The sequence below is a fragment of the Acipenser ruthenus genome, chromosome 40 (assembly GCF_902713425.1).
Source record: "Acipenser ruthenus chromosome 40, fAciRut3.2 maternal haplotype, whole genome shotgun sequence".
Taxonomy (NCBI): Eukaryota; Metazoa; Chordata; class Actinopteri; order Acipenseriformes; family Acipenseridae; genus Acipenser; species Acipenser ruthenus.
Window position 1 is genome coordinate 7797766 of NC_081228.1, and position 27849 is coordinate 7825614.

A 27849-nucleotide genomic window follows, 5' to 3' on the forward strand; every position below is an offset into this window, starting at 1 on the left:
GGTTTTTAAATATAATAATAAAAGACGCGGCGCTTTTACCCGCGCCGCAAACAAAAATACAAATAATAATAAATAGGGGCGGGACACTCCGCCACAGGCACTTGTCAGGATAGAAGGGAAAATGAATGGAGCAAAGTACAGAGAAGTCCTTGAGGAAAACCTGCTGCCCTCTGCAAGAAAGCTGAAACTGGGACGGAAGTTCACCTTTCAGCATGACAACGACCCAAAGCACACAGCCAAAGCTTCACTGGAGTGGCTATGGAACAAAAAGGTAAATGTCCTTCAGTGGCCCAGTCAGAGCCCCGACCTAAATCCAATTGAAAATCTATGGCATGACTTGAAGATTGCTGTCCACCAACGCTACCCAAGGAACTTGAAAGAGCTTGAACAGTTTTGTAAATAAGAATGGTGAAATATTGCCAAATCTAGGTGTGTAAAGTTGGTAGAGACCTATCCCAACAGACTCACAGCTGTAATTGCTGCTTCCAACAAGTATTGATCTTTCAGTTTTGTATTTTTAACCCTTTGCAGTCCATTTATTAAGTGCGTGTCAGGCACGTCAGGTCCAATTTATTTTCACACACGCAGTTAATTTTAAACACGCTGTTTAAAAGTATTTTTTTTCCACAGTCAAACGGGTTTAAAAGGCCCTGCATAACAACAAAGCACTCACTAGGCATCTCCAGCCCCGCCCCACCCTTTCGTTCGCTGTCGCTTTCACATATGCTAAGAAATAAATAATAATAATAATAATAGTCGTACATACCGATCAATCATCTCCTGATCACTCGTTTTATCATCAAACTCCTCAATAATACAATCCAAGTCATTATTTTATTACTATAACATCTCAAAAAAGCTCTGCAAATGTCCGTGATATTTTCTGTGCGCTGATTCAGTACCATCCAGCTTGTTTCCTTATGACCGCCCCGTTATCTGATGCCAGGGGCAAGTATGACTATTCATGAGATACTTTTTTTTTTTTTTTTTATCGGCTTGTCTCGGCTCCTGTCGCTCCCACTCGGCCATTGAATGGTTTTCTCGGCTTTTTCCAGAGAAAAAACGACCAGAAACCAGTTTTTTGCATTTTTTGATGATGTCGGACAGGGTCCGTGTAACAGGGGAGATCTGGACTGACTGTCTGGCACATCAGTATTACTGCAGGTAGAGGGCAGCAGTCTCGTGGGATCCGCCTGTCGGTCATGGCGATGACACGGAGAGGTGGGGAAGAGGTGTGTGTGCTTTCCCTCTCTCTGAGTGGCTGAGGGGCAGGCCTTGGGAGTCCAATTAAGTAATTTAGGGCAAAGTTGGAACATAAGCCAGGAGGGACACCGGCCCTCCAGGACCGGAATTGCCCACCCCTGGTGTAGAGGTACGGGGAACCCTGGCCAACCCCAGTGTATAGGCACAGCTGAGTGTAGGACGGAGACCCGTGCTGACCGGCTTAGCGGCAGTGGGGGCACTGCATAAGCAGCACTTTTGTTTGTAGTTTTATTACTGTGTTTTATTTTCCTATTTTTTTTTTGCCTTCTGTTTTCATTATTATTTTTGAGCACTTGAAGGTGCACGGACTGGGATACCTGTGTTGGTAACCCCGTGGTCCTGGTTTACTGTCGGCAGTATCCAGACCACGGACAACAGTGCCCTCTGCGGGCTAAACTAAATAAAGAAATAAATAAGTAAAATAAATAAACCTGGGCACCTGTGTGGTGTTTGCAAATAAAATCTTCTGTCTCCCGTGTCAGTGAATACCCCCACCCTTCCACAGTCCGACATTGGACCGGATAGAATCCCTAATTATAAGGCTTATTCTTACTTGAAAACTTCAAATTGGTAAGGTCAAATGTTGTGCTCCTTTCAAAAAGTGCTTTACAAACACTAGAACATGTTATACCTGTTCAAAGCTCTTCTTCCTCTAAAGGGCCGAATATTGAGGTTAACCAAACAAAAAACAAAATGCAAAATCACAAAACTTATATACTCCCAATGTTGTGCCACAAAAGCTAGATACATGAACTGCAAATGTGGATTTCAATGTTCTGCAGGTTGTAAGGTTTGCAGGGATACCAAACGTGTTCACTTTTACCCGAGGTGCCCGACTGCAATAAGCCTCAAACATGTTTACTTTTACCCGAGGTGCCCGACTGCAATAAGCCTCAAACGTGTTCACTTTTACCCGAGGTGCCCGACTGCAATAAGCCTCAAACGTGTTCACTTTTACCCGAGGTGCCCGACTGCAATAAGCCTCAAACATGTTTACTTTTACCCGAGGTGCCAGACTGCAATAAGCCTCAAACGTGTTCACTTTTACCCGAGGTGCCCGACTGCAATACTCCTCAAACGTGTTCACTTTTACCCGAGGTGCCCGACTGCAATAAGCCTCAAACGTGTTCACTTTTACCCGAGGTGCCCGACTGCAATAAGCCTCAAACGTGTTCACTTTTACCCGAGGTGCCCGACTGCAATAAGCCTCAAACATGTTTACTTTTACCCGAGGTGCCAGACTGCAATAAGCCTCAAACGTGTTCACTTTTACCCGAGGTGCCCGACTGCAATAAGCCTCAAACGTGTTCACTTTTACCCGAGGTGCCCGACTGCAATAAGCCTCAAACATGTTTACTTTTACCCGAGGTGCCCGACTGCAATAAGCCTCAAACATGTTTACTTTTACCCGAGGTGCCAGACTGCAATAAGCCTCAAACGTGTTCACTTTTACCCGAGGTTCCTGGCTGCAATAAGCCTCAAACGTGTTCACTTTTACCCGAGGTTCCTGGCTGCAATAAGCCTCAAACGTGTTCACTTTTACCCGAGGTGCCAGACTGCAATAAGCCTCAAACGTGTTTACTTTTACCCGAGGTTCCTGGCTGCAATAAGCCTCAAACGTGTTCACTTTTACCCGAGGTGCCAGACTGCAATAAGCCTCAAACGTGTTTACTTTTACCCGAGGTTCCTGGCTGCAATAAGCCTCAAACGTGTTCACTTTTACCCGAGGTTCCTGGCTGCAATAAGCCTCAAACGTGTTCACTTTTACCCGAGGTTCCTGGCTGCAATAAGCCTCAAACGTGTTCACTTTTACCCGAGGTGCCAGACTGCAATAAGCCTCAAACGTGTTCACTTTTACCCGAGGTTCCTGGCTGCAATAAGCCTCAAACGTGTTCACTTTTACCCGAGGTGCCCGACTGCAATAAGCCTCAAACGTGTTCACTTTTACCCGAGGTGCCAGACTGCAATAAGCCTCAAACGTGTTCACTTTTACCCGAGGTTCCTGGCTGCAATAAGCCTCAAACGTGTTCACTTTTACCCGAGGTGCCTGACTGCAATACGCCTCAAACGTGTTCACTTTTACCCGAGGTGCCCGACTGCAATAAGCCTCAAACGTGTTCACTTTTACCCGAGGTGCCAGACTGCAATAAGCCTCAAACGTGTTCACTTTTACCCGAGGTGCCCGACTGCAATAAGCCTCAAACGTGTTCACTTTTACCCGAGGTGCCCGACTGCAATAAGCCTCAAACGTGTTCACTTTTACCCGAGGTGCCCGACTGCAATAAGCCTCAAACATGTTTACTTTTACCCGAGGTGCCCGACTGCAATAAGCCTCAAACATGTTTACTTTTACCCGAGGTGCCAGACTGCAATAAGCCTCAAACGTGTTCACTTTTACCCGAGGTTCCTGGCTGCAATAAGCCTCAAACGTGTTCACTTTTACCCGAGGTTCCTGGCTGCAATAAGCCTCAAACGTGTTCACTTTTACCCGAGGTGCCAGACTGCAATAAGCCTCAAACGTGTTCACTTTTACCCGAGGTTCCTGGCTGCAATAAGCCTCAAACGTGTTCACTTTTACCCGAGGTGCCCGACTGCAATAAGCCTCAAACGTGTTCACTTTTACCCGAGGTGCCAGACTGCAATAAGCCTCAAACGTGTTCACTTTTACCCGAGGTTCCTGGCTGCAATAAGCCTCAAACGTGTTCACTTTTACCCGAGGTGCCAGACTGCAATAAGCCTCAAACGTGTTCACTTTTACCCGAGGTTCCTGGCTGCAATAAGCCTCAAACGTGTTCACTTTTACCCGAGGTGCCCGACTGCAATAAGCCTCAAACGTGTTCACTTTTACCCGAGGTGCCAGACTGCAATAAGCCTCAAACGTGTTCACTTTTACCCGAGGTTCCTGGCTGCAATAAGCCTCAAACGTGTTCACTTTTACCCGAGGTGCCAGACTGCAATAAGCCTCAAACGTGTTCACTTTTACCCGAGGTTCCTGACTGCAATACGCCTCAAACGTGTTCACTTTTACCCGAGGTTCCTGGCTGCAATAAGCCTCAAACGTGTTCACTTTTACCCGAGGTGCCTGACTGCAATACGCCTCAAACGTGTTCACTTTTACCCGAGGTGCCAGACTGCAATAAGCCTCAAACGTGTTCACTTTTACCCGAGGTGCCCGACTGCAATAAGCCTCAAACGTGTTCACTTTTACCCGAGGTGCCCGACTGCAATAAGCCTCAAACGTGTTCACTTTTACCCGAGGTGCCAGACTGCAATAAGCCTCAAACGTGTTCACTTTTACCCGAGGTGCCTGACTGCAATAAGCCTCAAACGTGTTTACTTTTACCCGAGGTGCCAGACTGCAATAAGCCTCAAACGTGTTCACTTTTACCCGAGGTGCCCGACTGCAATACTCCTCAAACGTGTTTACTTTTACCCGAGGTGCCCGACTGCAATAAGCCTCAAACGTGTTCACTTTTACCCGAGGTGCCTGACTGCAATAAGCCTCAAACGTGTTTACTTTTACCCGAGGTGCCTGACTGCAATAAGCCTCAAACGTGTTTACTTTTACCCGAGGTGCCCGACTGCAATAAGCCTCAAACGTGTTTACTTTTACCCGAGGTTCCGGACTGCAATAAGCCTCAAACGTGTTTACTTTTGCCCGAGGTTCCTGACTGCAATAAGCCTCAAAACAAGACACACCCTGGCAGGCAGTTTCCATGATAATTCTGCCGATGTTGGCGTGTGGCACCTCCCCACATTTAGCATGGCAAAACTCCCAGTGGCAGCAAGGTAACCAGGGACAACCATGTATTTTCTTAATCCCCACAGATTATAGAATTCAGGGATGGGTAACACAACCCCCACCCCTAAAATCTGTTACCCAGAACCCCCTCCGATATTAGGCAAAACTATTTAAAAAGTGGTAAAAATGACACAGGTTTATATTTAGTTCCACAATTGTGCCCCAAAGGATGCATACATGAACTGCAAATGTGGATTTCCACGTTCTGCAGGTCCTAAGGTTTGCAGGGATACCAAACCTGTATATTTAGTATACTGGGTTCTTGCCTGTCACACACCCCCCAAAAACCCATTGACACCCCTGGAAGGACATTTCCATGCAGTACCAGATGTTATTCAAGCCTCTTGTGGTATAAGTGAGGGGGAGATTAACTGTGGGACAGGCCAGATAGAAATCCAGACAGTGAGTCTGAGGAACAGCGGCTTGAATAACATCGGTACAATATAGGGCACCCTGCAGCAATCAATAGCGATCGATTAGTTCTGAAAATAACATCAAGTTTGCCAAAAATAGCTCTTCAGGTCTGCTAAATGTTGAAGCCATCACGACTTAATCAGATCAAAGCACAATCCTTTATAAATACAGACTTGACTTCCTGGATTCCAGACTGGATTAACTCCTATAGGCTAGTTTAGACGTCAATCATCCACTGTTTAAATGACGTAACCGATACACCATTCACATACTTCTAGAGATTAAACCCTCCCACACACTCGGTGCAATTTTTGAAACAATCGTTTACTCACAGCCTGCGGGACAGTGTGATATATGGGAGGACGTCCCCGAGCACTGAAGGGGTTAAACCAGCAGAACCATAACAAAACACAGAATAATAGTGTGTTTACACAGAGCAAAAAAAGTAGAGGGGCATAATATATAGTTTGCCTCTCCTGTGCCCCATGGGATAGGTGCCTAAGGGCTCAAACACGTTACAGTTTAACCCCCGCACCCCCACCAGATTTCTTTAACATTTCTACACGAATCACGGGAATGGACCTGGGAGAGGCCCAGTGTTTTGTTATTTTTGTATGTATTGTAGAAATATATGTGACGGCGTAGCCGTGTGTTTTATTTTGGTTAGTAACGTGGATGGGAAGCCCCATCCACAGCAGTTTAAAAACCTCGTGCAGAAGGTGGCCGTCTCCCAAATTAATTAAGTGATTAATTTGTTGCTAATCGGGAGATGGTCACCTGCATAAAAGCCTGCAGCTCTCTCAGTTCGGGGTGGGTGTATGAGGAGCGAGAGTGGCGAGAGCGAGAGAGAAAACAAAACGAAACTTAAAAATTAAAAGTATACAGGAACAGTGACAGCGACTGCCCAGCCTGACCTGGATTTATTATTTTGTGTTCGAGACTTGTTTTGTTTGAACCTTTTATTTTGCTCTGAGAGCACTGTGTTTTCTGTTTAAATATTTTGTTTATTTTCTGTATTATTTAAATAAAACGGCGCACGCCGCGTCTCTTTTTGAATCTGCAGTACTGGTGTCAGTATTTAGTTTCTGCTTCTGGCCTGACGTCAGACGACTCAGCTACCCTGTCACACAGTATGGTTTTAATACATGTTATGATGCTCTCCGGATAGAATTGCCACCACAATTCACACCCACTTTACTTGTTCAATAAAATCAATTCATTTGCGGTTAGAGAGGCGAGTTAAAAAACCTGACCTGTCTTTAAAGTGTCTGTAAATTCTGGAGCCAGCTGGCACCCCAGGCCACAGGGAAGCTTTTGTGTATCTTGAAGAATTCAGTGAACTCATCAAGCTACAAGGCCAGACCCGCCCCTGTTAATCACTGATTGATTGATTGAGTTCACTGTTAAATAAAACCAAAATCCTACAAGTTAGATTCTGCTTTCTTGTGTGTGTTTTGAGCGACGGGGAGGGGGCAAGTAGATTTTTAAGAAGGATAAGTAGATTTTTCTAGCACTTTGTCCCTTGGATAGCAAGATTTTTTCAGAAATTGCACACCCCTGTAAAGTGTTATGGGGAAACTTTCTTGAAGAAACTAACTTTTTTCTGCCAGTTTTGTACCTTTTTACATGTTGCCATGGTCTGGATTTTTATGCATCCAGCCCTATGTTTCTGTACTCACCTCCAGTATGGTTGAAGTGCTGGACTGTATTTCTCAAACTCCACTGTATCATATCATGATCGTACAGAATATATGGGGTAAGTGTTTCCCAGAACTTACGACCCATAGTCTCATTGATCCAGTCTGATCGGGAGATAGGTTTCTTCATGGTGCTGTCAAAGTATGAGATTTGCACATCATCCAACATATCCACAGTTACATACTCTGGTGTCTCAGTCCCTTCTGAGGTCGCCACTCCAAAGAAATGCAGTGAATGAGTTCCTGGAAGAGGAATACAAATGAGGATTAGTGACACTGTAGCAGGGCGGTAGAAAGCCCTGCTGTTTAAATATATTATTTATTTATAGAACGGGGTCCCCCCCTCCACCCCTGTGCAGTTTATTATTTTGTATTTGTTTTGTTGTATTGGTGTAGTATTATTATTATTTTTATTATTATTATGATTATTGTTGTATTATTATCGTTGTGTATTTAGGTGTAAATATGATGGTGAAAGCCGTGTTATTGTTTATTTGTATTTATTTCTAAATGGTGGTGGAGTCGTGTTTTGTTTTTGTTTAAAATGTGTGCTGGCAGAGGCAAGGTTGGTAGCTTGTCCTCTGCCAGGAGCAATTAAAAACCTTGTGCAGAAGGTGGCCATCTCCCGAATTAATTAAGTGATTAATTTGTTGTTAAATCGGGAGATGATCACCTGCATATAAACCTGCAGCTCTCTCAGTTCTGGCTGGGTGTTCGGAGGAGGAACGGGAGAGCGAGAGGAGAGAAACTAAACGAAACTAAAAATATATAGGATCAGTGAAGGCGATAGCCCGGCCTGACCTATTCGGTGTTGTGTTTGTGATTTGTTTTATTTACACTTTTTCTTTTGTGCTCTCTGAGTGTTTTTTGGTTAAACCTTTTATTTTATTTTTGTATTATTGTTTTTGAATAAACAGCACACCACGCATCTTTTCACTGCCTTTGTTTTTCTGTTTCTGCATCTGGCCTGATGTCACCACTCGCCATCCCTGTCACAGACACATTTCAATAATCCCAGAGTAAAACACTGCAGAGCCAGTGAGCTGCTGACATGTACCAGTCTCTCCAGAAATCAATGCAGAATTCAGATGGCCACAGAAAACCTTTAATCAGTGCAGATATTTGCAGATTTGTTGTTAGTTATCACATAAAATGGTTTTGTCTGTGTATTTTCTTTAACTAGGACGGTAATAGGGTTAAAACGTTCGGTTATTTCATAACCCTGGTTCCCTGAAATAAAAATGTACCCATTACCGCATAGGTATTTACCTCCTAAAGACCCTGAAACCTGAATACAGCTTGATTGTAACTAGGGATGGGTATTTTAAATGTTTAAACGTATAAACTCTAGACGTGGTAAAACGTTTAATAATATGCTAGACGTATAACCGGTCACGTGACAAACGTCACCAAACGCAGATTGTTTTTATGCATTCATTTCAGTCATTTATCATCAGCAGTCCGTCGCGTATCAGACTGCTCTAGTGCCACAGGAAGGGTGGATATTATAAAAAGGAAGGGGTTTGGAAATTGCCTCCAAGTAGCTTTTCTAATTGGTGCAACAGAAAGATTGACAGTGGGGCGGGTTTTATTCTCGGTTGATCTGGCGCTTCATTGGTGCTCTGTGTGTGTGTTCATGCCTGCAGGAGGCGTGGTATGGTATCAATTCTATGTCGGGGTTAAATAATGTTAATGACAAGCGTTTTTTCAGAGTTTGTTCTATAATTAAAATGGTATCTCTAAACAAAGGAAGCCAAGTTTGGAAGTATTTTGAGGAACGGGCGAGAAGACCGTGGTATGTAAATTATTATGTCAAACAAAATTGCTGTACTACAAAAACACAAGTTCAATGCTTCACAGTTTGAAATGAAAACATTCAGAATTATTGTGGATGGAGTTACTGATGGCAATAAAAAGCAGACACCCATAACAACATTTGCTATAGATTTGTCCGAACAGGGCGTGATCACGTTATCCCCTATGAGGACAGTGTGTGTGAATCGTGAATGCAGCAGTTTTGAAATCGATGTAAGATTATCCCAATACTGTGCAGACCCATAAAACAATAACAGCGAGGCTGGAAAAACTTAAAGAAATAAGAAGAATTACAGTGACCCTGGCGAGCTGCCTTTCTTTACTTTATCTAGATACAGGCGGTTCAGTCACAATCTCAAAAAGGGTCCCGGTGTAAGTCAGGTGCTCACAATGTTTTTACTGGTTTTTGTGTTCAGGTACCCAGAATAACTTGTTTACCTATTTTGTTTAAGGGCCGAGCGTGTTTCAGGAACAGGGCTTTTTTTGGCTGTATTTGACAAATCACTACAAATCGATTTTGTACAGCAGCATCTTGAAATGGGTGTCCTTTTTCATAACACTCTGGAAGACATTATAAAGTACTACAGAAACCATAAAAACGTAACTATTTTTTGTCGACACTATATTTATTTTTGTATTATTATTATTATGTATTCTGCTTAGTGTTTTCGGAGACCTGAGGGACCTTACAATGCTTCCTGAAGGTTTTGTTGTAGAATAATATTTTTAGAGAGTAAATGTTCCTCTTCAGTATTTGCAGTACGTGTCTTATTGCTGACAGGGTAATTGGTTGCTTCTTGGTTGTGCAGTAATTGGTGTAAATGGGTGCAATACAAGTATAAGCAATGCTAGGCGTGTGGGTTTCTATCATTGTTAGCTTCAGTATGAAGGAATGCAGCATCCACTGTTTTAGTGGCACTGAAGCAGAACATACGTCAGTTTGTCAGACATTTCTACTCCAGATGTGCCTTGTTAGCAGCAGCTGGACAGTAATTCAGAACGGCCTCAGGTCCGTTTCACTAACCCTGTTACAGCAAATTCACTTTTATCAGCTGCAACAAAGTACCAGCCCCGCCGCCAGCCCCCCTAAAAACACACCGTTGTGTTCAGTATGCTGGTATATTAAAGCGCGTTACTATAATACATATGACTCCATGGATAAGCCTCTTACACTTGAATTAAATCAATGTACCGACAAGCAGCAACACGCAACACAAAAACTGATTTCAATACATGCACAGCAAACGAAACTACCGTGCTTAACAGAATAAACGGACGTGCTCACAGAAGCATTTCATTTAAAGCAGCTTCCACATAGATATTTGCACTCGGCTGTCAGCTACACCGCGTCTTGAATCCTGGTGCTGATTTCTCTAATGATGGGACCGGGTAGTAAGCTCGGTCTCCATCAAAATACTATCTAACTGGTCCATGGACGCAGCTTCCCTTTCGCTTGTTTTGCAGCTTCGCCCGGTTCACTGCTTATTCCAGTTTCACGCGAGTTCAGGACCTCAATTAACACTTGATTTTCTTTCAATACTTTTGCATTTAGCTGTTTAGTCCGTTTGGCATCGTTGTTGTTTTGTTATTTGGTCTACACGCACACACAGTAACTCAAATAACAGCCGCAACAGACTCGTCAGAAGGGACGCCTTGTTAACATTCACACAAAATACGATTTAGTTTCAGAGTGGCGACTGCCAGTTTCAAACTATTTGTTTTTACTTAAAGCAGGCACGTCCTGCGAGGAAGCCCCGTAGTATTTGAAATGTATATTTATTGAAGACAGTAAATATTTCTAGTGTAAAAACTGACCTGCAGCAGCTGCATGAACCCAGCAGAGAATCCCGAGTACAGTCACCCGGATCATCTCCGATAGTCTTCACAAAGCAATATATTTAAATACCATACTCGCTTATAAACAATGGATTTGTTTGTGATATGTATATTTAATATTGAATATGTTTAATAGAAATCTTCTACCTTTTGTCAAACAGAAAACTTTCAGTCTGGAATTTTGTGATTGGCTACACAAACGCGGTTCAGCCAATAGGAAGCGAGCGTCAGGAGTATCTGGGTGAAACAGTGTTTTTCAGGTGTGTGTCTCTGAAGTGAAACAGAATCGTGTTGTAAAGAAAGCAAACATGCCTGTGTGTATGACAGCAGAGCGGGGGGGGGGAGCTAGGAATGGACATTTGGGAGGGGCCTCTGTGACGTCACAGGAAACAGTTCACATTACAAACACGATTTAAATCAATTAAAACTCTGAACACATCAAATATCTCCCGGGGTTTGAGCTGAGCAAAGTAGCCAAGACTGAACATGTATGGTGCCGAGTGAAGCCAGGCGAACATGTTTTGCAGTTTATAACAGTGGTTGTACGTATACACTACAAATACAAAACACATAAGCATGCATACAACCTACAGAAACAAACACACTGCGCACAATAACTGCAAAAACCGTTTCATTGGAGAAAAAGTGCAAACAAACAAGAAAAATCCCCAAACAAAAAGCTCTATTGCTTTTTTTCTTAGCTGTATTGTAATCTCTTAGCTATATTGTAATAACGTGTTACCTCTGTGTAAGTCGTCCTGCATAACAGCGTCTGTCAAGCCAACATTTAAAATTATGCAAAGCTCCTGCTGCCTTCAAACCAAAACTAAAATCTTAGCTGTGCTGAGAATACCTCGTTTCCAGCTAAATACTAGGGCTGCTTTCGTTTTCACGGCATTCTCAGGTACAGCTAAACAAAGATATTGCGTTAGCTGCAGAAAACACAGAGCAGCCAAAAATAGATTTTTTTTTTAAACTACCTTGTGACAAATTCAGCAACATTTTTTCAGGTTTTGTGAATCTTTTTAAATTATGTTGACACGCTAATGAAAAGGAACGCGCAATTCCCATATTCTGCTGCCTTAAATCTTATATACGGGAGAAAAGCTAACGGCGAACCTTTAAGACAAAACCCAAGTGTTTTGTATTTCTTTACATTTCTAATATTACGTAGAAATAATTATTCACACAGCTGTCTTATCCTGTTCAGTCGATCCTTTCTTCTAAACTCTTAAAAGTGTGTGCAGATCTGTTTTGCCATGGTGACCGCGGCACTACCACTAACTTACTTTAAAAATGCAAATTAAAATAACCGTCTCGGACTTTCAACAGATCCCCGCCAACTGCCTCACAACTGTCAATCAAACCTGGCTTGCACATGATTCGTTGTGTGAGAGGAAGATCCCACCCAAATATTGCATCACAATTACTACTTTGATTTGATTGGCTAAAACCTGTGGCACTTAAAAACTTGCCTCTTTGAGGTAAACTTAAACATCTGCCTTTGGAGCGCACAGTTGACATTTATTTATTATTATGTAGCCCCTGCCCGCCGAGACAGAGTGGGGCAAGGGCCACAGAATGCACAAAAAGTAGAGCCTGACTACAACACCGAGGGAATTAAAACAAACTGTAGTTGAAAACATACTTAAACTTGGCATTCACATAGGCAGAGATTTGGATCATTCGGTACATAACAGATCGCATTCCCGAAAGGCTCCTTGCCCTGGTAGATTGTGAATCTCCAGCTGGGGAATACGTGTTTCAATTGCTAATGCGTGTTCTCAAGTCATAAGAACATAAGCAGAACATAAGAAAGTTTACAAACGAGAGGAGGCCATTCAGCCCATCTTGCTCGTTTGGTTGTTAGTAGCTTATTGATTCCAGAATCTCATCAAGCAGCTTCTTGAAGGATCCCAGGGTGTCAGCTTCAACAACATTACTGGGGAGTTGGTTCCAGACCCTCACAATTCTCTGTGTAAAAAAGTGCCTCCTATTTTCTGTTCTGAATGCCCCTTTATCTAATCTCCATTTATGACCCATGGTCCTTGTTTCTTTTTTCAGGTCAAAGAAGTCCCCCGGGTTGACATTGTCTATACCTTTTAGGATTGTGAATGTTTGAATCAGATCGCCGTGTAGTCTTCTTTGTTCAAGACTGAATAGATTCAATTCTTTTAGCCTGTCTGCATACGACATGCCTTTTAAACCCGGGATAATTCTGGTTGCTCTTCTTTGCACTCTTTCTAGAACAGCAATATCCTTTTTGTAACGAGGTGACCAGAACTGAACACAATATTCTAGGTGAGGTCTTACTAATGCATTGTAGAGTTTTAACATTACTTCCCTTGATTTAAATTCAACACTTCTCACAATATATCCGAGCATCTTGTTGGCCTTTTTTATAGCTTCCCCACATTGTCTAGATGAAGACATTTCTGAGTCAACATAAACTCCTAGGTCTTTTTCATAGTTCCCTTCTTCAATTTCACTATCTCCCATATGATATTTATAATGCACATTTTTATTGCCACTCCTCCTATTTTTGTGTCGTCTGCAAATTTAATGAGTTTGCTTGCTATACCAGAATCTAAATCATTAATGTAGATTAGGAATAGCAGAGTCCTGCAAAACTGACATACGAAAATGCAGTGGCAACTCAACTGATGGAGCAGCAAACATGCAAGGACAATATGAAGGCTTCTCTGCGCGGCTATCAGCTGCCGGTTGCATAAACATAGACTAAGTCTTTGTCAATATAATTATAAGCCATATTAACAATAGACACTCAGTTAAAACGGTTGCATTAAGCAGTCTTTCGTTAGACTGGTCTTACTTAGTAAATTACGCAACGCATTCTGGGAATTAAGACACTGGGGTGGGGGGGGGGGGGGAACATGGCTGACGCTTTTCTCAAACAGCGATGTTCACAGTTCACAGTAACTGGAAATCTGTGCTTGTTAGAGGAGTATAACGCAGAAAAAGAAATACTTTTGGGGAAAAATACAAAAACTGAAACACCTATTGAAATAAATAGTAAGTAATTTTTATTTTTTTTATTTTTACTCCACCTATCTCAGTTGAGCAAGTAAATTTTAAATTCTCTGGGGGATTTCATGTGACTTTGTAAATACTAAAACATTAATTGGAGAAACAATTCTCCACAATCATTTAGCGAATGTATCTTCCTGAGCCATCTTCAGGCACTTCCTCCTCTTCATATACAGCTGCAATATTTGGTCCCTCCGGGTCTGGCAGTGCAAGTTCCCTGTCATTATATAAACAATAATTTAATTGCATCAAGTAAATATTTTATTTTCCACAATGTATTTTAATTATATCTTTATATTTATTTTAGTATCTATAAAAGATTAACTTAAGATAAACATAAATATAAAAGTGTCACCTTTTGCGCAAGACTGTCAAGTTTTTAGGTCATGTCATTGACCACAGCGGTGTTGGGGTTGATCAAGACAAGATAAAGGGCATTTCGGACATAAGGAAAGAGGATCTTATGAATGATGACGGCTGTACACCATCTCAAAAGAAGGTCCGGTCGTTCCTCCGCATGGTCCTCTATTATCAGCACTTCATACCAGGCTGTTCTTCTATTGCCAAGCCCCTCTTCAGTCTCACTGCAGGTCAGAAGCGGAAATGCAAGACGGCCAAAGGCCTGGGAAAGCCTGGTGCTTTTCGAAAACTGTCCCCACAGGATTGGACCACCTCTTGTGACGTTGCCTTTGCGAAATTGAAGGATGCTCTTCTAAACAGTGCTATTTTAGTGCTATTTTTACACTTGATGGTCTTGGAGCTGTGCTGTGACAAATCCCAGTCGGAGAGGACAAAGCAAGACCAGTTGCTTTTGCAAGCAAATCATTGAGCCGCAGTCCCTTATACTTTCGATATTAAGCACATTCCAGGCAGGTCGAACATTGTGGCTTTGATTAGGGAGCCTTTCGTGAAGCCTCTCGATCAGAGATTGCTGTCTGTGCCTTATACTAAGTTGATGGATGAAGCTCAAGAAGTTGCAGCTATTGAAATACAGGATGTGTTTCAGTGGAGTTGCCAGCAACAGGAGGTACTAAACCCCAGTTTTCCCCATCTATCAGGTGGTGCTTCCACTCAGCCACTGCATTCAGTACAAGGGTCACTGTCGATGGAAGAAGTGTCTGCAGTTCTAGATATGTATGTGGAATGGGACGTTGCTTCCAAGCTCAGAGCTGTCGGCCTTGCACAACATGTTCAGCAGCTGGTGCCTTCAGGTCAAGATACACTACCCACCTTGTCCCTACATGACCTACAAATTCACCAAAGAAAGGACGCTACTATCTCTAGGATCATCACGTATGTGGAGAGGAGAAGACGGCCTTCCAGGAGAAAGCGGTTTGGAATACCAAACCATGCCTTGAAACTTGTTAAACAGTGGGAGAAACTTGTGCTGCAGAATGGCATCCTATATAGGGTTTCCAAGGACCCACTCACAAAGAAGAAAAGGTTCCAATACATCGTCCCTGAGGTCTTGCGAAATGAGGCTTTAACTGGAGTACATGACCTGGCAGATCATCAGGGGCAAGCTCGAACATTATATCTCGCTCATCAACGATTCTTTTGGCCTGACATGGAGAAAGACATTCAAGAACATGTGCGATGCTGTCAAAGATGTGTCTTTGCCAAGATGCCCGAACCTGCTGCAAGAGCCCCCTTAGAAAACATTAGGACCACTGCTGCACTTGAGCTCGTATGCATCGACTTCTGGTCAGCTGAAGACAATAAAAACAAGTCAGTAACAGACCACTTCACAAAGCTGGCTCATACCTTTCCTTGCAAAGACCAGACTGCCAAGCAAGTTGCAAAGAAACTATGGGACAATTTCTTTTGTGTGTACGGCTTTCCTGAGCGGATTCACTCCGATTTCGAAAGCAACTTAATAGCCGAACCACTTGAGTTAACTGGAGTTAACAAATCCCATACCACCGCATACCATCCAATGGGTAATGGCGGTACTGAAAGATTCAATAGAACGTTGGGGAACATGCTCAGATCGTTGCCAACTAAAGCAAAGCACCAATGGCCTCAACTGATCCAGTCAATGACATTTGTATATAATTGCACGGCCCATGAGACAACTGGATTTGTGCCTTTCTTTCTCATGTTTGGTAGGGTACCCAGGTTGTCAGTTGATTTGATGTTCAAAATTGTCTTGAATGACAGTGCAGTGTGTGATTACAATTCTTATGTCCTGTCTCTCATCAGTGGTCTCAAAGACACCAAGTCTCTAGCTCAGCAACACTCTGCTAAAGGACAGACCCATCAAGCCAAGGAGTATAACAAGAAATTAAAAGGTTCGCCTCTCTCCGTGGGAGACAGAGTCCTCTCAGCCAATAAAGGGGAACGAAAACTGGCAGATAAATGGGAACCAACAGTGTACACTGTGTTAGACACGAATCCTTCAATCCACATTTATAAGATCCAAGATCAGTCTGGGAACACCAGAGTAGTGCACAGAAATCTGCTGCTCCAAGCCAACTTCTTGCCTCTCCATATGCCTGACGATAACCCTTCCACAGATTTCCTTAGTGAGATGGAAGACAGTTCATTACAAGATTCGCTGCCTTCAGAGTCTGTTGCCCTTGTCGAGGAAGCAAGTGCTGGTGATCGCGTCCGCCCTGGGTTTTTGACAACTCGACTTGCAACAATACTGGCGGATCTCAAACATTACAAGACTTGGATTCTAATTCTGTTTCTGCCTTAACTACTGAGAACCTGGCACAATTAGATGAGAGCTCAAATGCATGTAGCAATCCAGGCACTGATGTCTCATCTGCTCCTCCCACTTTCCCTCACAGCACTAGCTCCCCCACTTGTCACACTAGTATTCAGGGCTCTGTCTCTGGCCTTGAACCTGTCCGAACTAGATTTGGTAGAATTGTTCGATCAGTGAATAGGTTAATTGAGCACATGACTTTGCAACACGATCAGAATCTGCTCTCTAGTGTGTAATCCTTCACTTCGTTTTAATGACTGACGGGAGATGTTGGTAATTTTCTTGTATCAGATGTATCTATATTATTATATATACATGTTTTGTTCTTTACCACCCTGATGTTAAGCTTAGATGCTATGGAATTCCTGTTTTATTTACTGCATGTCTATTGGCCAAGGTGTTTGTGGTGTACTAGGCATCACATTAGTCTAGGAGAGATTTGAGACTTGATCAACCTCAATTTTTTTCTCCAAGCCTTTTGTTAGGTAGCAAAATGCTGACTTAAGATGTATGTGTATTTTCATATGTGTCTGACTTGGGCCTGATGATTCTTGAGTGTTTGAATTCTAATGGGTGGCTACTTTTTTTTTTCCTTCCAATGTCGTATATTGATTTTGGTGTAATTTAAGGGGGGTGAGTGTAACAGGTTTAATACAGAGTTTAATTCTACCAGTTTAATTTCACCAAAAGTCAACTGTGATAATGAGGTTAACTGTTCTGACACCTTGTGGTGAGACAAAGGGAGTGCACAATGCCCTTTTAAATAGTTCCGGTTTCGGGTTACCTCTTCCCAGTCACTGCTTGAATGGAAAGAGGGTAAGCATCATGACGTTTCCTCCAATCATAATCTTTAGTTTTATCGAGATAAAAGTACTCCAATAGTTTTGTAATTTTAACAAACTGAAAATAACTTCTACCTGTAACATTTTATTCCCATATAAGCGCGCTATATGTTTTTAATACATCTGTTTTTGTTGCATTTGTGATTACTGTAGTTACACGTGGTTGCTTGTATACTGTACGCTGTCCCCCGGGGATCTGACCTAACCTGAATTGCATATCGGGTGAATCTATTTTATTTTGTTTTAGGGATTTAAGGAAACATACATTGCTGCCTGAAACTGAAATCTGTTTTTATTTTAACAGGTATGTTGTCCTCCCTTTTATCAGTTGTACATAATTGTTTTGAATGTTTTTATATTAGGGTTTAACGGTAGGATCTAGTAGACTACACAGCGATAGCATGTAAGCAGGGTTTTGTTCAATTTTGTTTTTCTGCAAATGCATGTTATAATTGTACTGTCTACTGTGCCCAGTCACTGCTTGAATGGAAAGAGGGGATTTAAGGAAACGTACATTGCTGCCTGAAACTGAAATCTGTTTCTTTTAACAGCAATAACCACAATAAACTGCCTGCCGTGCCTGAATTGTGTCGTCCGTGTATGATAAGGATAGGGGGACAGAGTAGCAGAAGCGAGAATAATAAATGAAACACAACGCAGACATTCACATTACCAGAGCAAAAGTGAACCAGTTACAGACGCGTCACAAGACTAGCAGAATGGAGGCGTCACAAGACTAGCAGAATGGACGTGTCACAAGACTAGCAGAATGGACGTGTCACAAGACTACCAGAATGGACATGTCACAAGACTACCAGAATGGACGTGTCACAAGACTACCAGAATGGACTTGTCACAAGACTACCAGAATGGACATGTCACAAGACTACCAGAATGGACATGTCACAAGACTACCAGAATGGACATGTCACAAGACTACCAGAATGGACGTGTCACAAGACTAGCAGAATGGACATGTCACAAGACTACCAGAATGGACGTGTCACAAGACTAGCAGAATGGACATGTCACAAGACTACCAGAATGGACGTGTCACAAGACTACCAGAATGGACGTGTCACAAGACTAGCAGAATGGACGTGTCACAAGACTAGCAGAATGGACGTGTCACAAGACTACCAGAATGGACGTGTCACAAGACTACCAGAATGGACGTGTCACAAGACTACCAGAATGGACGTGTCACAAGACTACCAGAATGGACATGTCACAAGACTACCAGAATGGACATGTCACAAGACTACCAGAATGGACATGTCACAAGACTAGCAGAATGGACGTGTCACAAGACTAGCAGAATGGACGTGTCACAAGACTACCAGAATGGACGTGTCACAAGACTAGCAGAATGGACATGTCACAAGACTACCAGAATGGACATGTCACAAGACTACCAGAATGGACGTGTCACAAGACTACCAGAATGGACATGTCACAAGACTAGCAGAATGGACATGTCACAAGCTCATCACGTGGTGTCTGGGACACAGGGGGAGCTCAAAAAGTTTGAAAGAGATTTCGACGTTAAGAAAACTGCAGATCATTTTGTAGAGTTGTCAAATCACAAGCTGCAAGAACTGGAAGACTGTGAACTTGAACCTGAAAAAAGGTTCCGGACAAAGAAAGCCATGGCAGGCGAGTCCGCTCCTGATGAAATCATATCAGATGCTATTACAGCCTATAGGATTCAAGTCCACAAACCATTGTTTTATTTCGTTCTATTGCAGATAGGCGTTCTTATTAATAAAACAAATAAAATATAAAAAATAGACAGGTGCGTTCCTCTGATGTGTATAGGCTACTTCATGTTTTAATTATATACATATTTTTTATTAAACATACTCCTACGCTTTTAAAACACAAAATCGTTTTGACGCAACAGACCTAGCACAGATAAATAATTTGGCATAGAGCCCTCCGCCTAGTCGTGCGCTAGTGTGGTTTAAATGCCAGCGTCGATGTTTAGTGCCAGTCTGTCCCAATGATCTCCAGCCACATAAAAACCGAGTATTCACTGCACAGGAGAATATGACCGGGGAGAATGGACAGGGCTGTGCTCAACACTTGTTTGCTTTTTTGAAACCTTTATTTATTCACTTTCCTTCATACCGCGTTCGGGTAGCCTACAATGTATAGAAATATTGTAAAATTGCATTTCAGCAAATTATATATATATATATATATATATATATATATATATATATATATATATATATATGTATATATATATATGTATATATATATATATATATATATATATATTAGAGGCATGGTACAAGGAAGCAGCACCCAAGAAAAAGGGAATATTGTGAGGAGGAGTTAGAAAATTAAACAGTGGTTCTCAAACCTGATTCTGGGGACCCCCTCTGTCAGTTTAAAATGAATGAATCCTGTGCACCTAGGCTGTGTATCACAGAATATATACTGTGTGTGTGTGTGTGCTTCAGTGACACACCCCACCACGCTGACATGTTCATTAATGGATGCATATGCTTATTAATGTTGTAATAAAACGTTTTAAAAACATTCTTATAACCTTGTTATATAATGTTGTGTGATAACATTTTAAAATGTTTCTGAACCTCTACATTTTCACATCATTACAACATTGTAAACAACATTTTTGTGATGTTTGGAAAAATGTTTTTATAAAATGATACTGTTTTAGAAATGTTTTAAAAACGTTATTATAATGTTTTAGAAATGTTTTAAAAACGTTATTATAATGTTTTAGAAATGTTTTAAAAACGTTATTATAATGTTTTAGAAATGTTTTAAAAACGTTATTATAATGATTTAGAAATGTTTTAAAAACGTTATTATAATGATTTAGAAATGTTTTAAAAACGTCATTATAATGATTTAGAAATGTTTTAAAAACGTCATTATAATGATTTAGAAATGTTTTAAAAACGTTATATTAATGTTGTGTGATCACATTTTAAAATGTTTCTGAACCTACATTTTCACATCATTAATACATTATGAAAAACATTTTCGTGATGTTTGGAAAAATGTTTATATAACGTTTTTATGATAGAATTGTGTTTGCTGGGTGGTTTGTAATGAATTCAGATGACTGAAAAAAGAAAGGCATTTTATCTTTAATTTGAAAACATTTGTATGCATTTTTTTAAAAATAAGGAATCCCAATAGATGTCTAAATTGCAGTAAACCTAATGACTAACTTCATTCTGCACATTAAGTGCTTTTCACATTACCAGCAGTTCACATTACAATGTGTTCACATTACCAGCAGTTCACATTACAATGTGTTCACATTACCAGCAGTTCACATTACAATGTGTTCACATTACCAGCAGTTCACATTACAATGTGTTCACATTACCAGCAGTCCACATTACAATGTGTTCACATTACCAGCAGTTCACATTACAATGTGTTCACATTACCAGCAGTTCACATTACAATGTGTTCACATTACCAACAGTTCACATTGCCAGCAGTTCACATTACAATGTGTTCACATTACCAGCAGTTCACATTACCAGCAGTTCACATTACAATGTGTTCACATTACCAGCAGTTCACATTACAATGTGTTCACATTACCAGCAGTTCACATTACCAGCAGTTCACATTACAATGTGTTCACATTACCAGCAGTTCACATTACAATGTGTTCACATTACCAGCAGTTCACATTGCCAGCAGTTCACATTACAATGTGTTCACATTACCAGCAGTTCACATTACCAGCAGTTCACATTACCAGCAGTTCACATTAGAATGTGTTCACATTACCTGCAGTTCACATTACCAGCAGTTCACATTGCCAGCAGTTCACATTGCCAGCAGTTCACATTACCAGCAGTTCACATTACTAGCAGTTCACATTACAATGTGTTCACATTACCAACAGTTCACATTACCAGCAGTTCACATTGCCAGCAGTTCACATTACCAGCAGTTCACATTACTAGCAGTTCACATTACAATGTGTTCACATAGCCAGCAGTTCATATTACAATGTGTTCACATTACCAGCAGTTCACATTACAATGTGTTCACATTACCAGCAGTTCACATTACAATGTGTTCACATTACCAGCAGTCCACATTACAATGTGTTCACATTGCCAGCAGTTCACATTACAATGTGTTCACATTACCAGCAGTTCACATTGCCAGCAGTTCACATTACCAGCAGTTCACATTACAATGTGTTCACATTACCAGCAGTTCACATTACCAGCAGTTCACATTACCAGCAGTTCACATTACAATGTGTTCACATTACCAGCAGTTCACATTGCCAGCAGTTCACATTGCCAGCAGTTCACATTACCAGCAGTTCACATTGCCAGCAGTTCACATTACAATGTGTTCACATTACCAGCAGTTCACATTAGAATGTGTTCACATTACCAGCAGTTCACATTGCCAGCAGTTCACATTGCCAGCAGTTCACATTACCAGCAGTTCACATTACCAGCAGTTTACATTAGAATGTGTTCACATTACCAGCAGTTCACATTAGAATGTGTTCACATTACCAGCAGTTCACATTACCAGCAGTTCACATTACCAGCAGTTCACATTGCCAGCAGTTCACATTACAATGTGTTCACATTACCAGCAGTTCACATTACCAGCAGTTCACATTACAATGTGTTCACATTACCGCAGTTCACATTACCAGCAGTTCACATTACCAGCAGTTCACATTACAATGTGTTCACATTACCAGAAGTTCACATTACCAGCAGTTCACATTAGAATGTGTTCACATTACCAGCAGTTCACATTACCAGCAGTTCACATTACCAGCAGTTCACATTACAATGTGTTCACATTACCAGCAGTTCACATTACCAGCAGTTCAAATTACCAGCAGTTCACATTACCAGAAGTTCACATTACCAGCAGTTCACATTACAATGTGTTCACATTACAATGTGTTCACATTACCAGCAGTTCACATTAGAATGTGTTCACATTACCAGCAGTTCACATTACCAGCAGTTCACATTAGAATGTGTTCACATTACCAGCAGTTCACATTACCAGCAGTTCACATTACAATGTGTTCACATTACCAGCAGTTCACATTACAATGTGTTCACATTACCAGCAGTTCACATTAGAATGTGTTCACATTACCAGCAGTTCACATTACCAGCAGTTCACATTAGAATGTGTTCACATTACCAGCAGTTCACATTACCAGCAGTTCACATTACCAGCAGTTCACATTACCAGCAGTTCACATTACCAGCAGTTCACATTACAATGTGTTCACATTACCAGCAGTTCACATTACCAGCAGTTCAAATTACCAGCAGTTCACATTACCAGAAGTTCACATTACCAGCAGTTCACATTACAATGTGTTCACATTACAATGTGTTCACATTACCAGCAGTTCACATTAGAATGTGTTCACATTACCAGCAGTTCACATTACCAGCAGTTCACATTAGAATGTGTTCACATTACCAGCAGTTCACATTACCAGCAGTTCACATTACAATGTGTTCACATTACCAGCAGTTCACATTACAATGTGTTCACATTACCAGCAGTTCACATTAGAATGTGTTCACATTACCAGCAGTTCACATTACCAGCAGTTCACATTAGAATGTGTTCACATTACCAGCAGTTCACATTACCAGCAGTTCACATTACCAGCAGTTCACATTACAATGTGTTCACATTGCCAGCAGTTCACATTACCAGCAGTTCACATTACAATGTGTTCACATTACCAGCAGTTCACATTACCATCAGTCCACATTGCCAGCAGTTCACATTACCAGCAGTTCACATTACAATGTGTTCACATTACCAGCAGTTCACATTACAATGTGTTCACATTACCAGCAGTTCACATTAGAATGTGTTCACATTACCAGCAGTTCACATTACCAGCAGTTCACATTAGAATGTGTTCACATTACCAGCAGTTCACATTACCAGCAGTTCACATTACCAGCAGTTCACATTACCATCAGTCCACATTGCCAGCAGTTCACATTACCAGCAGTTCACATTACAATGTGTTCACATTACCAGCAGTTCACATTACAATGTGTTCACATTACCAGCAGTTCACATTACAATGTGTTCACATTACCAGCAGTTCACATTACCAGCAGTTCACATTACCAGCAGTTCACATTAGAATGTGTTCACATTACCTGCAGTTCACATTACCAGCAGTTCACATTGCCATCAGTTCACATTACCAGCAGTTCACATTGCCAGCAGTTCACATTACAATGTGTTCACATTACCAGCAGTTCACATTACCAGCAGTTCACATTACCAGCAGTTCACATTACCAGCAGTTCACATTAGAATGTGTTCACATTACCAGCAGTTCACATTACCAGCAGTTCACATTACTAGCAGTTCACATTACAATGTGTTCACATTACCAACAGTTCACATTACCAGCAGTTCACATTGCCAGCAGTTCACATTACCAGCAGTTCACATTACTAGCAGTTCACATTACAATGTGTTCACATTGCCAGCAGTTCATATTACAATGTGTTCACATTACCAGCAGTTCACATTACAATGTGTTCACATTACCAGCAGTTCACATTACAATGTGTTCACATTACCAGCAGTTCACATTACAATGTGTTCACATTACCAGCAGTCATCATTACAATGTGTTCACATTACCAGCAGTTCACATTACCAGCAGTTCACATTAGAATGTGTTCACATTAACAGCAGTTCACATTACCAGCAGTTCACATTACCAGCAGTTCACATTACAATGTGTTCACATTACCAGCAGTTCACATTACAATGTGTTCACATTACCAGCAGTTCACATTAGAATGTGTTCACATTACCAGCAGTTCACATTACAATGTGTTCACATTACCAACAGTTCACATTACAATGTGTTCACATTACCAGCAGTTCACATTACAATGTGTTCACATTACCAGCAGTCCACATTACAATGTGTTCACATTACCAGCAGTTCACATTACCAGCAGTTCACATTAGAATGTGTTCACATTGCCAGCAGTTCACATTACCAGCAGTTCACATTAGAATGTGTTCACATTACCAGCAGTTCACATTACCAGCAGTTCACATTACCAGCAGTTCACATTACCAGCAGTTCACATTACAATGTGTTCACATTACCAGCAGTTCACATTACAATGTGTTCACATTACCAACAGTTCACATTACAATGTGTTCACATTACCAGCAGTTCACATTAGAATGTGTTCACATTACCAGCAGTTCACATTACCAGCAGTTCACATTACCAGCAGTTCACATTACCAGCAGTTCACATTACAATGTGTTCACATTGCCAGCAGTTCACATTACCAGCAGTTCACATTACAATGTGTTCACATTACCAGCAGTTCACATTACCATCAGTCCACATTGCCAGCAGTTCACATTACCAGCAGTTCACATTACAATGTGTTCACATTACCAGCAGATCACATTACCATCAGTCCACATTGCCAGCAGTTCACATTACCAGCAGTTCACATTACAATGTGTTCACATTACCAGCAGTTCACATTACAATGTGTTCACATTACCAGCAGTTCACATTACAATGTGTTCACATTACCAGCAGTTCACATTACCAGCAGTTCACATTACCAGCAGTTCACATTAGAATGTGTTCACATTACCTGCAGTTCACATTACCAGCAGTTCACATTGCCATCAGTTCACATTACCAGCAGTTCACATTGCCAGCAGTTCACATTACAATGTGTTCACATTACCAGCAGTTCACATTACCAGCAGTTCACATTACCAGCAGTTCACATTAGAATGTGTTCACATTACCTGCAGTTCACATTACCAGCAGTTCACATTGCCAGCAGTTCACATTGCCAGCAGTTCACATTACAATGTGTTCACATTACCAGAAGTTCACATTACCAGCAGTTCACATTACAATGTGTTCACATTACCAGAAGTTCACATTACCAGCAGTTCACATTAGAATGTGTTCACATTACCAGCAGTTCACATTACCAGCAGTTCACATTACCAGCAGTTCACATTACAATGTGTTCACATTACCAGCAGTTCACATTACCAGCAGTTCAAATTACCAGCAGTTCACATTACCAGAAGTTCACATTACCAGCAGTTCACATTACAATGTGTTCACATTACAATGTGTTCACATTACCAGCAGTTCACATTAGAATGTGTTCACATTACCAGCAGTTCACATTACCAGCAGTTCACATTAGAATGTGTTCACATTACCAGCAGTTCACATTACCAGCAGTTCACATTACAATGTGTTCACATTACCAGCAGTTCACATTACAATGTGTTCACATTACCAGCAGTTCACATTAGAATGTGTTCACATTACCAGCAGTTCACATTACCAGCAGTTCACATTAGAATGTGTTCACATTACCAGCAGTTCACATTACCAGCAGTTCACATTACCAGCAGTTCACATTACCAGCAGTTCACATTACCAGCAGTTCACATTACAATGTGTTCACATTACCAGCAGTTCACATTACCAGCAGTTCAAATTACCAGCAGTTCACATTACCAGAAGTTCACATTACCAGCAGTTCACATTACAATGTGTTCACATTACAATGTGTTCACATTACCAGCAGTTCACATTAGAATGTGTTCACATTACCAGCAGTTCACATTACCAGCAGTTCACATTAGAATGTGTTCACATTACCAGCAGTTCACATTACCAGCAGTTCACATTACAATGTGTTCACATTACCAGCAGTTCACATTACAATGTGTTCACATTACCAGCAGTTCACATTAGAATGTGTTCACATTACCAGCAGTTCACATTACCAGCAGTTCACATTAGAATGTGTTCACATTACCAGCAGTTCACATTACCAGCAGTTCACATTACCAGCAGTTCACATTACAATGTGTTCACATTGCCAGCAGTTCACATTACCAGCAGTTCACATTACAATGTGTTCACATTACCAGCAGTTCACATTACCATCAGTCCACATTGCCAGCAGTTCACATTACCAGCAGTTCACATTACAATGTGTTCACATTACCAGCAGTTCACATTACAATGTGTTCACATTACCAGCAGTTCACATTAGAATGTGTTCACATTACCAGCAGTTCACATTACCAGCAGTTCACATTAGAATGTGTTCACATTACCAGCAGTTCACATTACCAGCAGTTCACATTACCAGCAGTTCACATTACCATCAGTCCACATTGCCAGCAGTTCACATTACCAGCAGTTCACATTACAATGTGTTCACATTACCAGCAGTTCACATTACAATGTGTTCACATTACCAGCAGTTCACATTACAATGTGTTCACATTACCAGCAGTTCACATTACCAGCAGTTCACATTACCAGCAGTTCACATTAGAATGTGTTCACATTACCTGCAGTTCACATTACCAGCAGTTCACATTGCCATCAGTTCACATTACCAGCAGTTCACATTGCCAGCAGTTCACATTACAATGTGTTCACATTACCAGCAGTTCACATTACCAGCAGTTCACATTACCAGCAGTTCACATTACCAGCAGTTCACATTAGAATGTGTTCACATTACCAGCAGTTCACATTACCAGCAGTTCACATTACTAGCAGTTCACATTACAATGTGTTCACATTACCAACAGTTCACATTACCAGCAGTTCACATTGCCAGCAGTTCACATTACCAGCAGTTCACATTACTAGCAGTTCACATTACAATGTGTTCACATTGCCAGCAGTTCATATTACAATGTGTTCACATTACCAGCAGTTCACATTACAATGTGTTCACATTACCAGCAGTTCACATTACAATGTGTTCACATTACCAGCAGTTCACATTACAATGTGTTCACATTACCAGCAGTCATCATTACAATGTGTTCACATTACCAGCAGTTCACATTACCAGCAGTTCACATTAGAATGTGTTCACATTAACAGCAGTTCACATTACCAGCAGTTCACATTACCAGCAGTTCACATTACAATGTGTTCACATTACCAGCAGTTCACATTACAATGTGTTCACATTACCAGCAGTTCACATTAGAATGTGTTCACATTACCAGCAGTTCACATTACAATGTGTTCACATTACCAACAGTTCACATTACAATGTGTTCACATTACCAGCAGTTCACATTACAATGTGTTCACATTACCAGCAGTCCACATTACAATGTGTTCACATTACCAGCAGTTCACATTACCAGCAGTTCACATTAGAATGTGTTCACATTGCCAGCAGTTCACATTACCAGCAGTTCACATTAGAATGTGTTCACATTACCAGCAGTTCACATTACCAGCAGTTCACATTACCAGCAGTTCACATTACCAGCAGTTCACATTACAATGTGTTCACATTACCAGCAGTTCACATTACAATGTGTTCA

General features: G+C 41.2%; 1 protein-coding gene across 2 annotated transcripts in view; it reads right to left on the minus strand.

Annotated features, from left to right (window-relative positions):
- The window catches only part of LOC117397449 (major histocompatibility complex class I-related gene protein-like), a 140669-nt gene that overhangs the window by 18127 nt on the left and 94693 nt on the right, over positions 1 to 27849 (minus strand). The window contains exons 1-2 of one of the 2 annotated variants that reach the window (XM_059010217.1): positions 10807 to 11009; positions 7159 to 7419 (exon numbers count right to left, since the gene is read on the minus strand). The exons of the other annotated variant lie outside the window; for it this stretch is intronic. Coding sequence (XP_058866200.1) covers positions 7159 to 7419; positions 10807 to 10861 — 316 coding nt within the window. The 5' untranslated portion in view covers positions 10862 to 11009. Of the gene's footprint in view, positions 1 to 7158; positions 7420 to 10806; positions 11010 to 27849 lie in introns of those variants that run through there. 2 annotated transcript variants of the gene reach the window in all.